We start from the raw sequence: 16,905 nt of genomic DNA, 5'->3' as shown, positions 1-16,905 counted from the left end.
ATGTTAACTCCCTTGAAAGACAACAGTTACAAATAAAGTAGTATCCAGAGGGAAAAAGGCATTACAGGAGAGAGAACTATTTTCCCTGTGCAATGACAACTGTTTAATGTGCAGGCATTTCCCCTCTAATCAAGAGGCACCTTTAACCATTTCACATGTGCTGGTCTGGAATCCAAAAGGGTTCTGACCTATAAATTATAAAAGAACTGCACAGACATACAACTCCACAGTAAATTTAACCTGAGAATCTGCACATTATGGAGCCTGTCAAATGCAATTAAATTCAAGGTACCAACATTAGCCCATATTTCACAGATACAACAATGTAGTCATATTCTCATCTTAGATCCCAGCTATCCAGCAGGCATTGCTGCTTAAGAACATCATCAGAAACCAAGTGGAGTCTGGCAAACATTCTGGTGATTATGTTAAACAAACGTTCTTCCTCTCTGCTAAGGGAGTTTAATTCTGAACTAGGTCCCCAAATATCAGAAGATATCAAGGGTATAAAGTGACATTTTAAAATCACCATTCTGATAGATGTTGTATACAGTTTCACACCGGAGGAGTGTGGAAAGAGCTTTGGCACTTTTCATCCTTCTCTTTTCTAACCTACTCAAAGCAGATTTTCAAAGGCTAAAGAAGAAAATGCATATGATATTATGTTGTGCTAGCTGAGAAATAGTATACAATCATGCCATTAAGAACTCTATTACAATGAGGGCTGGTCAAATTTTCTATCAACCCTGTCAAAACAGTTGAGTTTTCAACAATTTTTTTTTTTGGTGAGAAATGTCTGCTTTCTGTGGAAATTTTTTGATTGTTTTGTCAAAAATCTAAGCACCTGTTAAACAAACTACTTCAATTCAGCTATGTCGCCTCATAGGAGCTTTATTTCAGTCTCCTCCAATGCCCAGTGTCCTTTATGAGCTGGGCTACCCAACTGAACTACATCTCCCATGATGCACCCTACCCAGGGACTTGAGTGATACAATGGCCTTCCCTCACCATGAGGGGTGACTATGGTGCATCATCCAGGCATCAGGAACTGGGTAGGAAGTAGCTCAGGGAGACTAGTGGTGGTATCGAATGGGGTGTTTGGGGCGGATTCCCCACTGATGGGCATATTTGCCACTCACAGGTCCCTGAGCTGGGATCCGGTGGAGTAGGTCCACCTACCCAACCACCACCCACTCTGGGGTGATGGTCCACTCCCCTGACAGGCCACTAAGCCATGCAGCCCCACAAAAGGGGCAGTTATGCTGACTCAGGCCACTAAGCCATACCACCTTGCTGAGCCGGGCAGCCACAGTGACTCTGAGTATTAGGTGATGTACCCCGGCCGAACCAGAGAGCCATATTGACGCAGGCCATTAGGTCCCATAGCTCTGTGGGCAGGGGTTGTCACCCTGACTCTGGCCATTGGGTCACACAACCTTGAGAGAGAGAGAACAGCCACAATGATTTTTACTGCAAGGCCACACTGTGATGTTTCATTCCATATTCTTTATGAAAATATGCTTATGATATGAATACGACATAACTGAGATGTACTTTATGCAAGATGGGTCTTGTAAGATATAATTGGAAAGGCTGTAATTTATTGAATGTGATTATCCAGTTCGTATGCCTATATCATTTCTGTATCTAGAGTTAAGAATATTGACTATGTATCTGTTTTTCAACCATGCTACTTTGGGTGACGTCCACTGCCAACACTTCAGGTAAAACAATGGAAAAGCCAGACAGGGTGGATGGCCCATCAACGAGGACAATGGAGTGAAAACGGTTGGCCTTCCTGCAGCCACTCCATACTGCCACTGATTCATGCGATACTCGCTGTGATACTACAAAGTCAGGTGGTCTTGTCACCTGATACTAAACATTACCGGGGACTTCTTGTAACTTTCCACTAGGGGGGTGTCAAGTTTGGGAAACAAAGGATTCCCGCCTTATGTAAATCCTATTTAAGGGTGGGGAGGAAGGCAAACGTGGCTCCTCCTCTCCATGGCCTATCTGCCCAAGAAGAAAGACTGCTAAAACCACCTGAAGGGAAGGCAGGGGGAGTCCAGACTGAAACAGGGGTCCAGTCTGAGAAGAAATATAACTGGAACTCTGAACCTCAGAAACTTTGCAACCTGCCTAAAATAACATTTAGGGTAAGAAATTACATTTTGTAACTTGTTTCTTAAGTATATTGAGCTTAGCTTGTGTACTTTGTTTCATTTGCTCAGTAATCTGCTTTGTTTTGTCTGTTATTTCTTATATTTACTTAAAATTCACCATTTGTAGTTAATGAAAATATTGCTTGATTATGGTGAATTCCCCAAGAGGGAACGGGGCATGCTTGCCTTGCAACAGGCACTTCTTAATAAGGGCTGTTTCCATGTCAAATGTCTACATCCAGCCTTTTTGAAGATAGAAAGGCTGCAAGAATTATTTTATTGTAATGGGAAAACTCTTCTCCATCTCACCAACAGTTCCTTATACTCAAAAGTGCCAGAACCATTTCTGCTTCCATTTTCCAAAAGAATGCATCTTTTGGCAGAGACCACATACAGAAAATCTGTACTCAAAAGGAGAAAGTTTAGGTAAGTCATGAACAACTGAAAAGAGGATGTCAGAAGGTAAACTGTCACACAACCTGAACTATTAGTATAGCAATCACTAGCGCTACTGCTCATATTAAAATCACGTTAAAAATTACATAAACTACTTGTTTATACTTTTTTATTACAAAGTGAACCTGAATTGTCATTTTATTGGTGCGATACACACTCACCTGATCCAGGGCAATTTCTTCTTTCTGAAATGGAGAAAACTTCTAAATTAACATCATAAGAATTTATGGCTTTTATTTAATAAAAGATTACCCCAAAAGGTCTCATATTTTCTTACAGCTACTACAAAGACATCCCAAAACAACTGAAAAGCTCAGTTTTTCTTCCCTGGGGAAGCTTTCTGGAACTGGATTTTTGGGGGGATTGTTTATTCTTTAGCTAGATAGGGGAACATAAAAAAATCCACTATTTCTAACCCCTGAAATCATGGATATAGAGATGCATAATTTACTTTGTTAGTTCAAATAACAAAATTTAATATAAGCTATTCTTTTAATTTGTCACCTTATCCTAGCTGGATGAAACTCAGGCTAAGGAATTTCCAGGTTTGCAGCGATGGTTTAAGTGGCACAGAATCATCCCTCTGAACCATACTGAGTTACAAAGGCCACCAATCATTTTAGCTCCATATATACCAACAGTATTATCCTACGTGAAACTTCTGCAAATTACTGATCTCAGAAATGCTAAGCCATGGAACAGATTTCCCCAACTTTTTATAATACCTTCCAAAATAATTTTAAACCTCTGTATTTCATGCACCTTACTTTATTATTTTTCATTGCATCATTTATTTTGCTTCTGTTGCACATATTCTAAAAATCAGGTTCTCACATTTGGGCCCTGACTAGTTGTGTTATGGAAAGAATATCTTAATTCCACTTTTTTCTCTGTCCCCAACATCTGAGCACTGGTTTCCAGCTCTGGCACTTAAATACAAGTTCCAAAAATTTGTAATGTCTTGCATTTCTGGTTTATCTCACTTCGGTACTCAGAGCTGGCTGGAAAATAGGTTTTCTTTCTGAGAAAAACTTTGATTAAAATGAAAAAAAATCCAAGTTATCAATTGAAAATTTCAAATTTTCAGTGAAAAATCAAAATCTAACATGTTTAAATTCTGACATGTCACCAGTGTGCCTGATGGGAGTTGTAGTTTGGGTTCATCATGCTCCCTTTCTCCTCTATAGGCTGGGATCCCTAGTAAGACTACATCTCCCATGGGAAATCTCTTGGTAAGGGAGGCCACATACTAGGGGAATCACATGGCTGTGATGAGTCATGAGAGAAGTCAAGCTGGAGAGCCCAGCCCAGAGGAGGATGGGAACATGAGGCAGTTTAACTACAATTCCCAAGGAACAGTGCAGCAGCATTTTAGAATCAAAATAGTTCAGTTTTTAGCCAAAAATTCAAAAATACTCAAGTTTCTGGGTTTGTTTTTGTGTTTTTTTTTTAAACAAAAATATCAAAATTTTCCACAGAAAGCAGACAATTATGAAAAAAGTAATTTTAATAAAAAACCAAATTTTCCATTAAAGTACAGTTTCAATGGAAATTTTCTGACCAATTCTAGTACTTTGTACTCCTTTATCCTAGTCCTGGCTACTACAGACACCTTTCCTATTAATTCAGTCAAGTCATGCCTGCTCCTAGCAAAATTCACATTCACTGTTAGAATGCCAGCAGAGTTTCCAGCATACAGGATGACAAAAATGAAAAGAACTATCCTTAATCAGTGGCCCCTGAAGAAATGAGAAATATCCAGGGGAAGAAGGAAAGTCAGACATTTAGTTATGCTTGCATCGGTGCTTGATTCCTGATGCTCATCAGCAGGCTACTCAATACCCTGAAATGAAGGTGAAGTAGCAGGATATTGAAAAAAAAACACCTCTCTGTCCACTTGTAAGAATTTCACCTTGTTTCTGTATGCCTTCCACTGGCTCTGGATGAGTTTGGCTGCTTGTTCCTTCCTGTTGTCTTGTTTGCTCTGATGAGAGCAGAAATATGAAGGCTGTGAAGGCAAAACACTTGAATATAGTGTACATACTAAATGAGATTGCTGGCATGTGATCTTTCTGGAGGTGTAAAAAGCAAGGACTGGAAAGAAAGAGGGAGATCAACAGGAGAAGAAATCATTTCCTCACATGATGTAGGGAATTTGGAGCAGAAAATCTCATTTTAAAAGATATCTGCATTTGTTACATTCAGCTCATCATTTGGAAAATCCTTACAGCGAAATACACTCCTCACTTGTCTTAACTGCGAACTGGATGTGAAATTAGAGTTTTTTATTTAAATACCTAAAGGTGAATTATTGTATGTATTTTTTTAGGTACCCATTCCCGTAGTGGCAGTTACTATCTTGTTGAAAAATAACATAACTTGTAATGCAGACAACATGAGAACATATGCCAAAAGACCTGATTTTGCAGTCCTTTCACAGGCAAAACTTGCACTAATTTCCACTGGAGTTTTGCAAGCGTAAGGACCGCATGACTGGTCCGATACTCATTTGTTTCAACTTACTGATGGGATGGCCATCCTGAAACACCAACAAGGGGAGCCCAATGTAAATTAACACCAGGGCCGGTGCAACCATTTAGGCAAACTACTCAGCCGCCTAGGGCGCCTAGTGGTTGAGGGCATCTAAAAGTCCCCTCAGGCGAGGAGGCGGAGTGGAGGTGAGCTGGGGGGAGGGGCGCGCGGGGGGGCACGCGGGGAGGGCTGCCTGCAGTAACGGGGAGGGGCACACAGGGGAACAGCTCCCTGCCCCAGCTTACCTCCACTCTGCCTCCTCCGCTGAGCACACAGCCCAGCTGTAAGTCTCCTCCAATCAGCACCGCAAGCCTGGGCAGGGAGGAGAATTAGAGCAGCGCCAGCGTGCTCAGTGGAGGAAGCGGAGCCAAGGTGAGCTGTGGCGGGCTACCCAGGCAGGGTTAGCTGCCTTGGCGGGGGGGAGGGGAGTCTCCCTGGGTGGAGTTAGTTGCCGTGGGGGGGCGGGGGGGGAGAGGGGTTAGCTGTCACAGTGGGGGGGGGGGGCTCCCCGGGTCAGATGCTGAGTTAGCTGCCGTGGGAGAGGTGGGGTTATCTGGGTGGGGGGTGCAAAGTGGAAGTTTTGCCTAGGGCGCGAAACTTCCTTGCACCAGCCCTGGTTAACACAATCCTGTTCCTATTTACACTGTTAAATAATCAGAAACTTGGAAAGCAAATGAAAAGTAAGGATAAAAACAAAGATCTTCCTACTTCAGGTTAAAAGGGTATGGTTTTGTACCCTGTCTCAGGCAAATCACATGACTGATCCACAACATGTCAATCTCAATCTCATACAATTACCTAACAGGAAAATATTGAAAGAATTCTCATGCACTGTAAAACCTGAAACACTATACTTGTGTGAGGCACAAAATGTTGGGGAGAGGCCTCACAAGGGGAGCAACCCAAGCAGCTACTAAAAAGCTCAACCAGGTAAAATGCCTGGACCAGACAGCCTACTTGTACACTTTAACAGAAGCTACCCGAAAGAGATTAGTCAAACCGTTACTAGATGTGTTGACTATGCCCACCTAATTAACTTATTAGCAGGCTCTCTTAACTTGGCCATGCTAGCTCCATTTGTCAACTCTAAAAAAGACCCCACTGCTGCAGTTCACACAAACCTACCACATTGCTGTATAAAGACACAAAACCCTTGCCAAATTGCTAGCAATGCAATTATACAAGAGAACAGCCACTATTATAATCCGTGAAGACCAACCAGGTTTTATACCAGGAAGATCCACTCTCTGCACTTTTGAAATATTTAAGACAGCCTTTTTGTCAATATTAATACAGCAAAAATGATACTGAAAATCTACCTGCCCAGGCATAAAACCAATTTTTCCACCTTACTAGGAGGATAGTAATGAAAATGTCAGTGATATTTTACTAATCAATCAACAAAAAGTTATAAGCAGAATTTGAAGATTGATTTAATTTATTCTCCTACTAAACATTTTACAATAACATAGAAAGTTTATTTTACATGAGAACTGAAAAGGGCTTTGTATTCTGTTGAAAGGATTTATTTACTTACACACTTTAAAAAAATTGAATTATGGACCTAAGTTTATTAAATGGATCACCTTATATTCAAAGCTACAGTGTATTATTAAAATTAAACATAAATAGGAAGACAAGAATGATTAAAAACAGTGGGCACAAGACCTGTATTTTCAATCAAAGCACTGATATTGGTCAAAAAATCTGTAGGTTTCAGATTTTTTTTAAAAGTTACTTGGAATTTATGACCCTATCTAATATTCATCAGTCCACAACACAGAACAAAAAACTGACCCTGCCAGAATGGCACCTTATGTCAAAAACAACATCCTCCTATGCAAGCGGGCACTCTTATTCATATTATGTTGTTATCCATGTTCTGGTGTCTATTTTTCATTACACAGTGATCTAAAACACCAGCAATATTACTTACTTGAAACTCCATATCACCGCAGTCTTTTGCTGAAGACAAATACTGCATAATTCACGACAGCATCACAGAAGTAGGAGTTAGCACCAAAAAAACAATTTTTGGATTATAGACTAAAAGAAGCTAATCCTAATGGGAAAAGCCACACCCGTTTGGCAATATAGAAAACAGAATAATAAAAAGAGATATGTGGTTCAAGGGGCTAACTGGCCAGTTATTGAATCTGAGACCAATTCATGCAATATATACAAATTAATAAAAATTCATAACCCTTGGATCTCCAGGAAAATACGTGCAATATCAAACAAAGAAAAAGCATCAATATAATACACTAGCTTTATTTAGGAAATCTTTGCACAACTGTGCAAACTGCATGATGATAAAATTTAGTAATAATACAGAAACAAAAACTGTCAAAGCACAAACCTTCTAACAGATACTAATATCAGTTTTGGTATCTTGGTTATTTCTGTTCATGCTCCAGAGGATTTTATTTTTAAATTTGTTGGGTATTAGTAAAAATGCAGATGCGTGGAAGAGAATCATAAGGCTCCGCAATGTATTTCTCTTTGGCGGTGTGAAACAATGTCCAATGTAAACTAAATGTACTACTCTATATTTTTAACCTAAAAGTATTTGCTTGAAGTGTTTTTAGCCCCACAATTCTTTTTTCTGTTTAAAAAATAATTTTTTCAACTTGAGAGCTCTTGTAATACTGCACTGAGCAAGCAAGGACCAGCTTTACATTAAGGGTAGACAACCACCATGAAGCCTACTGACAAAATTTTGGGTAATTAACCACTGGAACAATTTACCAGTGTAGTGCATTATCCATCTTTAAAATCAAGATTTGATATCTTTCTGAAAGATATGCCCAGAAATTATAGATTTGATGCAGAAACTATGGGTGAAATTCTACAGCTTATGTTATGCAAGAGTTAAAATCTACCAATCTATTAAATTAAGCCCACTCATCACACACCCAGAGGGCTAAAGCCTGCAATCCTTACTCCAGCAAAACTCATAATGAATTCAATGGGAATTTTGCTTGTATAAGAAGCTGGGACCAGACTGACAATGGTATTTAAGCACCTAAAAATGCAGATAGGCACCTTAGGCACTTTTATATATCCACTAAGTTAGTTAGGTGCCTAACTCCCATTGAAAGTCAATGAGAGTTAGGTGCCTAACTCAGGTGCTTTTGTAAATCCCACAAGGTGCCTATCCGCATCTTTAGGTGTTTAAATACTTTTGTTAATCTGGTCCTCAGTGAAGACTGCAGGATTTGGCCCATAAAGTACAACTGTTTCTAAAAGGATTAGCGACAAAAGGGACTGCCTGCTGACATTCTTCCCTTGAGGACACAAATGCAAATGAAAGGCACATCCAGGGAAATTATAATTTACAAATGAAATTGGTTTAAACAAGCGACAACCTTCCTTGGTTACAGTTTAAGTTAGTATATGAAGGGATCTGAAGAAATCACAATTGCATTATGGACCTAAATATCTTTCAACCAGAAAGACTTCAACTGCCCAATTTGTAAGGGTACAAATGGGATGCAAGAAAGAATGAGGTTATACCTTGTTTGGCATTTCCATGGTATCATCTGCAGTTTGTCTCTTGTCTTCATGTAGTTCCGCCTCCAGTTCTCTCACTTTGTGTGTAAGGCTCTGGATTTCCTCCCTACAGTTAGGAGTGCAGAGTTATTTATAGCCAGAACTTTTCTGCTGTTCAGGAGCACACAATGCATGTCTCCATAGTGACAGATATGGAAAATGAACTCACAAAAAGAGATGTCACAGTACTAAATTAAAATTAACAGTGACCAAGGTCACAGTGATACTTTTGATGCTATTTTTTATGCCTCTGCACCTGACCCAATAATTCAGTGACTGGCAGATACAAGATGTGGCAAAATTGTGTGTTTTACTTTGGCTTGAAGTTAGTTTCTGATTGATGTAACAGGAACATATTTTTTGCCATGATTGTCTCTCTAACGATTGCTGCTCAGTTCTAAATACTGTAACTCCTCTAGTGGATGGGAAACCACACTGTTAGGAGTCAGAGTGGAAGGGTAAAGTAGAGATTCTACAGCTCTCTCCTCATAAGCAAAAAGAAGGACAAGAAAAGGTCATCCAGACTAACACACCAGCTTTTCAAGGTTTACTTTAATCTAGGGCTGTCAATTGCAGTCTACTCATGTGATTAACTCAAAAAAATTAATCGAGATTAACAAAATTAATCATGATCAATTGCACTGTTAAACAATAGAATACCAATTGAAATTTATTACATATTTTGGATGTTTTTCTCCATTTTCAAATATATTGATTTCTATTACAGCACAGAATACAAAGTGTACAGTGCTCACTTTATATTATTATTTTTATTACAAATATTTGCACTATAAAAATAATAAACAAAAGAAATAGTATTTTTCAATTCACCTCATACAAGTACTGTAGTGCAATCTTTTTATCATGAAAACATAACTTACAAAAGTAGATTTTTTTTTTGCTACATAACTGCACTCAAAAACAAAACAATGTAAAACTTTAGCGCCTACAAGTCCACTCAGTCCTACTTCCTGTTCAGCCAATCATTAAGACAAACAAGTTTTTTATATTTATGGGAGATACTGCTGCCTGTTTCTAATTTACAATGTCACCTGAAAGTGAGAACAGGAGTTCGCATAGCACTTTTGTAGCCGGTATTGCAAGGCATTTACGTGCCAGACATGCTAAACATTCGTATGCCCCTTCATGTTTTGACCACCATTCCAGAGGACATGCTTCCATGCTGATGATGCTCATTAAATAAATAATGCATTAATTAAATTTATGACTGAACTCCTTGGGGGAGAATTTCATGTCTCCTGTTCTGTTTTATCTGCATTTTCCCATATATTTCATGTTATAGCAGTCTCAGATGATGACCCAGCAGATGTTTGTTTTAAGAACACTTTCACAGCAGTTTTGACAAAATACAAAGAAGGTACCAATATGAGATTTCTAAAAATAGCTATAGCACTCGACCCAAGGTTTAAGAATCTAAAGTTTCATCCAAAATCTGAGAAGGACGAGGTGTGGAGCATGCTTTCGGAAGTCTTAAAAGAGCAACACTCTGATGTGGAAACTACAGAACCTGAATCGCCAAAAAAGAAAATCTATCTTCTGCTGGTGGCATCTGACTCAGATAATGAAAATGAACATGCGTTGGTCCGCCCTGCTTTGGATCAGTATCAAGCAAAACCTGTCATCAGCACAGATACACGTCCTCTGGAATGGTGGCTGAAGCATGAAGGGACATATGACTCTTTAGCACACCTGGCACGTATCTTGCGATGACGGCTACAACAGTGCCATGCAAATGCCTGTTCTCACTCTCAGGTGACATAAACAAGAAGCGGGCAGCATTATCTCCTGCAAATTGTAACCAAACTTGTTTGTCTGAGTGATTGGCTGAACTAGAATTAGGACTGAGTGGACTTGTAGGCTCTAAATTTTACATTGTTTTATTTTTGAATGCAGTTATTTGTTTGTAAATAATTCCACATTTGTAAGTTCAACTTCCATGATAAATAGATTGCACTACAGTACCTGTATGAGGTGAACTGAAAAATTCTATTTCTTTTGTTCTTTTTATAGTGCAAATATTTTTAATAAAAAATAAATATAAAATGAGCACTGTACACTTTGTATTCCGTGTTGTAATGAAATCAATGTATTTGAAAACATAGAAAACATCCAAAAATATTTAAATAAATTGCATTCTATTATTGTTTAACAGCACAATTAATAACGCAATTAGTTTTTATTAATCACTTGACAGCCCTATTTTAATCCTTTCAGTTCTTCCACCATACTCCTCAGTCCCCCATCCCTCCAGACACAGAGACATCATTCATACTTCAAATCACCTTCCTCCAAAACTTATTCCAAAATTATCATCATTTGGCCAAAACAGTTCTGCCCAGAGACCTCATTTACTCATCGTTCCCCACATTTCGTATGACATTCTGCAGATTTTGAACCACTTGGTATGAGAACTGTGTCATACTCAACTTTATCAGTCCCTTTCAAAATTGGAAAATGTCTCTCAAGGTACCTCAAAGTCTCCTCTTTTTCACTCTTTTCTTTCTCCATCTCCTGCAGCTTTTGCAGTTCCCTCTCCAATTCAGTCTTTGCTTGCTGTAACTGCTTCACCTCTGAACTATATGAGAATAGGGAATTAAGCTCTAAGGCAATGTTTATATAATTTGCATTTCAGTGCATTAGAGGAATTATTTGTTGCGTACACTTCTACTGTTGAATAACATTTGTTTTGTTTAAACTTGACAGGAACTTTATATTTTAAATAAGTATATATTTGTCCTTATAATACCATACACTATGGTATACATGGTTTAGATGAAAAAGGACTTTTTGCATGGTATTGATATTAGGTCTTTGTGCATCTTTGCACTGAAGGATCATATTAACATACAGGCTGCTCTGTGCACACATCGAAGCACCTGGTAAAGTTCAGCTGTCTCTCCATGCACTGACAAACACAACTACTGTAAGAAATAGCAAAGGAATTCAGCTGCTCAGTTGAAGGGTGAACGCCAGAGTATAGCAGAAAATGAGAGGTATGTTTCAGAGGAGAAAATGGTAGATTAGGTCAAAACTTCTGTTGCAAAATTCTCACAGCAAAACTGAAAAAGGTTCGCAAAAGGATTTAAAGAAGTAACTATGAAATTTTAGTGTTCTTCAAATGTTATCTTTCCAAAAATTTCATTAACCTTTAAAATTCTTCAGAAACATGCAGAAGTTTCCATTTTTGATGGTCAATCTTGCCATTCATTAATAGCAACTTTTTACAAAGCTGATATGATAAAGAGTGGATTTTTAAACCTTTTTTGCAAATCCAGCCAAACCCCTCCCAAAACCTCAATTTTGTTTAAAATGTGAGAAACTTTTCACATAGCTCCTTTCATGATACAATGTGAAACACTTCACACCTATGAAAAGACTGTCTTGTCTACACTTACTGGAAGATCAACGTTGTGGCGATCGATGCATCAGCGGTCATTTTAGCAGGTCTAGTGAAACCTGCTAAATCGACTGTCGCTCTCCCGTCGACTCCTTTACTTCACCAGATTGAGAAGAGTAAGGTGAGTTGACAGGAGAGCATCTTCCTTTGACGTCGCATAGTGTTGTCACCGCAGTAAGCAGATCTAAGCCAGTGGTCCCCAATGCAGTGCCCGTGGGTGCCATGGCACCCACCAGGGCATTTATGTGCACCCGCCTAGTGCCTAGCAGGGGAGAGAAGCCACAGCCCCGAGCCTGCCGGGAACAGAGAACTCAGGCTGCGGGTGCGGTGTTCTCTGTTCCCAGCAGGTGCGGGGCCTGCCTAGTGCCCAGCAGGGGAGAGAAGCTGTGGCCCCATGCCTGCCGGGGACAGAGAACTGCAGGGCTGCAGGCGCCAGTGTTCTCAGTCCCAGGCAGGCTCGGGGCCACGGCTGAAGCCGGAGAGAAGCCACGGCCCTGCACCTGCCGGGGACAGAGAACTCTGGGACTGCAGGCGCCGGTGTTCTTGGTCCCAGGCAGGCACAGAGCCGCGGCTTAAGCTGGAGAGAAGCCATGGCCCCGCGCCTGTCTGGGACAGAGAACTCTGGGGCTGCAGGCGCTGGTGCTCTCAGTCCTAGGCAGGCGCGGGACCCACCTAGTGCCCAGCAGGGGAGAGAAGCTGCGGCCCCGCGGCTGCTGGGGACAGAGTACTCCGGGGCTGCGGGCACCAGTGTTCTCTGTCCTCGCAGCTTCTCTCTTCTCTCTGGATTCATATATTATGTAATATTAAATATCATGGTTTTTGTATTATTTAATGTACAAATACAAAATAAGCCTTGAGAAATTGTTGGCGCCCACCATACTCTTCTGAAAACATGAATGTGCTACTGGCCACAAAAAGGTTGGGGACCACTGATCTAAGCTATGTCGATTTGAGTTACGCTATTCACGTAACTCAAATTGCGTAGCTTAGATCGACTTTTCCCTTTATCGTAGACAAGGCCAGAGACTGTAACATCCCAGACAATAGTCGGACTTACTATTTGCTGGCCAGTTGATTTTGAAGTGCACTCCTATCACCTTTCAGTTTCTTCACTAGTCCTCGGAGACGCTCACATTCTTCAAGGGGGTCAGGTTCTTGAGTGTCTGGTTGATCCAGCTGTACAGAAGCTGAAGGTGGCAGAGCAAGCAATTGTGATGTGTCATTAGCTGATGACTGCAATCTGTTGTTCTCCATCTCATGCACTTCCTAGAGGTTCAGGGGGGAAAAATTGAAAATTTTCTCTTTCCGCTTCTATAAAATATGGGGAAGAGGGGGACAGAAGGAGGAAAGATCCTCATCTGGTATAAACTGACTTCAGTGGAGCCATACTGATTTACACCACATGAGGATCTGGCCCAGGCTAGGAAAGAGGAAAGGAAAGCAGGATCAAAGGGAGATTAATCGTAAAGCCGCAGCTATACAAGATGAGTATGACACAGCAGAAAAGGGAACAGTATAGATAGCTGTTCATATGTATAAGAGAATGCACCAAGCTGATAGATACTTGGAAGGATAAGGCACTATTAACACAGATCAGCGACTTTATATTTTCTGTTCTACCATTGATAAGACAGGCTATATTATTTCTGTCACTCACTTTTTCCAGTTCTGAAATCCGTCTCACCAGCCTCTGTCTGCTCCACTCATTGTAATCTAAAGAAGGTAACAAGGTTTTAAACAAGAAGCTGGATTGGTGAGACACGAATCCCTAGAAAAAGGAAGCTTGTGTCCATTCAGAAGGTCCACCTCATTGTAGGAGACTTAAAACCAGCTTTAGAGAGGATGCCTTGAGAGATGGAATGGTCTAGAAATGTTTGACATCCTACTTAAACCATTTCAGGTTTCAAATTAGACCATTTAAACCAGTACAGTATATTTTTGGATGATGGAAAGCAGGGCTTTATGGGGAATGTCTTGTTTCTCCAGACTCTGAATGGATACAAGCATGGGTGTCAAACACATGGACCCAGGACACTTTCCTCCAGTCTGTAATTCCCTCTGATTTAACAAAGGGGGCTGGCCTACAGGTGCCTGCTGTAGCTCAAAGAGACTGGGAGGGAGCTGGAGCAACTGGAATTGAGAAGGGAACTCATGCCTGATTGGGTACCCCACAGCCACACACCAGAGTGCAGCGTTCCCCCATCTTCCCTGATTCCTACTGCCACATAGCCCACAATGTCAAAAAAGGGGTGCTCCTCACTCCCCCTTCAGAGAACAGCACCCAGAGGGGAAATGCCACAAGGGTGCAGGAGGGAAAAGAGAATGAGAAAGACTCCCTAGAGGCAGTGGGGGATTGGATTGTGGTTAAGCAAAGAGAGAAAACTGACAAATGGGGATGGGAGGTGTGTGAACGGATTGTGGCGGGAATGCATAGAGGGGTAAATTAGGGTTTGTCTACACATACAGCAGTGTAGCTGCACTGCTGTAGCACTTGGTGAATACGTTACCTAGGCCAACAAGAGAGTTTCTCCCATTGGTGTGGGTACTCCACCTCCCAAGAGGTGGTAGCTATGTCAACAGAAGAAGCCCTCGTGTCAACATAGCGTTGTCTACACCGGGGTTAGGTTGATATAATTGTGTCGCTCAGGGCTGTGGATTTTCCACACCCCTGAGCAATGTAGTTATTCTAACATAAGTCTGTAGTGTAGACCAAGCCTTAGCGACCAGTAGAAGGACAGTTTCACAAAGGCATTTACTTTTTCAAAACAGAATGCAATTGTCTTCCAGTATGATCTGTAACTTTGCCAGCTACAGAGACACATTCTGCAGTCAGATGAGACAGCAAAATGTGCCCCTTGCTAGTGATTCCTGGCCCACAGACCCTAACTGAAAAGGTAGTTCAGTCTACTCAAGGAGCCAGTTTGATGCTTCTGGAATAATAGTTACAGATGGATTGCTGCCCATTTTCAGGTAAAACATTTGCAACGCCTCTAGGAGCTGTATCCGTATTGCCATGTAGTCTATGAACTGTGCCTCTCTACCACTTCCTTTCTGTGTATTTGAAGCCTAGTTCCCTACTCTAACTTTTCAACACGTACTTTTTGTTTTGCTGGAAGCTGGGGAACTGCTCAGCACTTGGTCTAGATCTGCTTTCAGGCTCTTATTTTCATCCTGCAGCTCTTTGATGTTTTTGGATAATCGCAGAACAGCAGCATTCAGCACCTTCAGCCGTTTCCGGGATTCTCTGCTCTCTGGAAGGGATCTGTGCTTGGAAAAGAGGACAAGAGCAGGGGTTTAGACTCAAACACAGCACACATAGGCAGTAACTACAAACAAATGAGAAAACGCCCCACACTCAATAAACAAGCAGATTGGGGTTAGGAGAGGGAAGGGTGCATTTGGGAAGAAGGAGTAATGCATTACAAGTAACTTCTAAGCTAAATTTTCAGACCTGTTAGAGCATCTGATAACTGAATGCTGCACTTTCTCCTTTGAAGGAAGTTCCCTACCAAGCTTATCTCTCCACTTATAAAGATACATTGGAATCAACACTAGATAAGAAACAGACTTGGAGAATGCAGGCAACACGAGTGTAGTGGGAACACCAGGAAACAGACAAGTTAGAGACTACAATGTGTTCAGAGCCTCCAGAACTAGATGATGTCGCTGCACTTTTGCGTTTTAATTATTCTCCTGGACATACTGAGGGTAACTCAACTTCCATTAGAAGTGGTTGTAAAGTTTGTTCCTATTACAGGATTCCTGATGACCTGGAACAACTGCTCTGCACTGCTATGGGAGAGACCCAGGTTATAGAGCAACCTCCCCCAGCAAACCATGCTGAGAGGCTTAACGAATTGACCAAGCCCTGCCATGGCCAAATGCCAGTAACAATGGCCAATACATAAAACAGTTTGTGAGGAAGCCACACATCTCTGCACACTGGAACAATCACAATGGCAGCCTACTGGAGAAGGGGAAGACAGTTGTGGATATGGCATATGCAGTATGAAAAGCTGGGCCCAGTTCACTCTTAAGAGGTCTACGAAGGGAAACAAAGTGAAAACAAACAATCGAACAATGAAGGGTTTTTTATAGGACTGCCCCAGAGAGAAAAATGAGATGCCAGAAATGGTACCTGCATCACTCAATGCTCATTATTTCAGGCAGCTGTCAAGTTAAAATAAACAATCACAGAGATGTAGATTGCATGGAATGGACCATACTGAGGAGCTGAAGGTTTTTTAACTTTGGCAGCAAAGGGACATCATACCCTCTGATGCCAGAGCAATTTAGTTATTTTTGGAGAAATGAAAAGATAACTGCCTAGTCCTTTTTATGCATCCTGCTCAACAGAGAGTCAAAATGTACACATAGTTCTAAAAGGCAAGGGTATTAAGATTCAGGAAAGGAGAGACTAAACACACTATAACTTAAGTCCAGAATTATCCAGGCAGGCACCTTGCACCATCATTATGAACTTTGGCATCATTTGCTATTCCAGTCCTTGACCTTGTGAGTAAAGACTTCTGCCAGTCATGCAATTGGCAGAGACTGTCCTCACCATTTTTTTTTGAGCTATGCACAAATGAGGACTAGAAGGAAACATGATGACTCTTTTTCACCTGTAACATAAATCGAATTTGATAGCCTTCAGCACTGAAAGGCAACTTCTTTAACTCACCGCATGCCTGAGCCAAAATAAAGGAAATATTTTTCATAGTGACGAACTAAATTCCAGTTTTTAATCCACCATAAATGACAGAACAGGGGAACAGAAGG

At 40.9% G+C, this 16,905-nt stretch overlaps 1 protein-coding gene across 3 annotated transcripts in view; it reads right to left on the bottom strand.

Moving 5' to 3' along the window:
• The window catches only part of IQCE (IQ motif containing E), a 43,502-nt gene that overhangs the window by 13,143 nt on the left and 13,454 nt on the right, over positions 1-16,905 (bottom strand). For all 3 annotated transcript variants that reach the window (XM_050966313.1, XM_050966315.1, XM_050966314.1), the window contains exons 12-18: positions 15,222-15,385; positions 13,781-13,836; positions 13,181-13,389; positions 11,197-11,301; positions 8,670-8,772; positions 4,534-4,629; positions 2,783-2,806 (exon numbers count right to left, since the gene is read on the bottom strand). In XM_050966313.1, the coding sequence (XP_050822270.1) occupies positions 2,783-2,806; positions 4,534-4,629; positions 8,670-8,772; positions 11,197-11,301; positions 13,181-13,389; positions 13,781-13,836; positions 15,222-15,385 (757 nt within the window). The remainder of the gene's footprint in view (positions 1-2,782; positions 2,807-4,533; positions 4,630-8,669; positions 8,773-11,196; positions 11,302-13,180; positions 13,390-13,780; positions 13,837-15,221; positions 15,386-16,905) is intronic.

The sequence above is a fragment of the Gopherus flavomarginatus genome, chromosome 9 (assembly GCF_025201925.1).
Source record: "Gopherus flavomarginatus isolate rGopFla2 chromosome 9, rGopFla2.mat.asm, whole genome shotgun sequence".
Taxonomy (NCBI): domain Eukaryota; kingdom Metazoa; phylum Chordata; order Testudines; family Testudinidae; genus Gopherus; species Gopherus flavomarginatus.
Note: the sequence above shows the minus strand (reverse complement) of the source record. Positions and strands in the feature narration are given on the sequence as shown.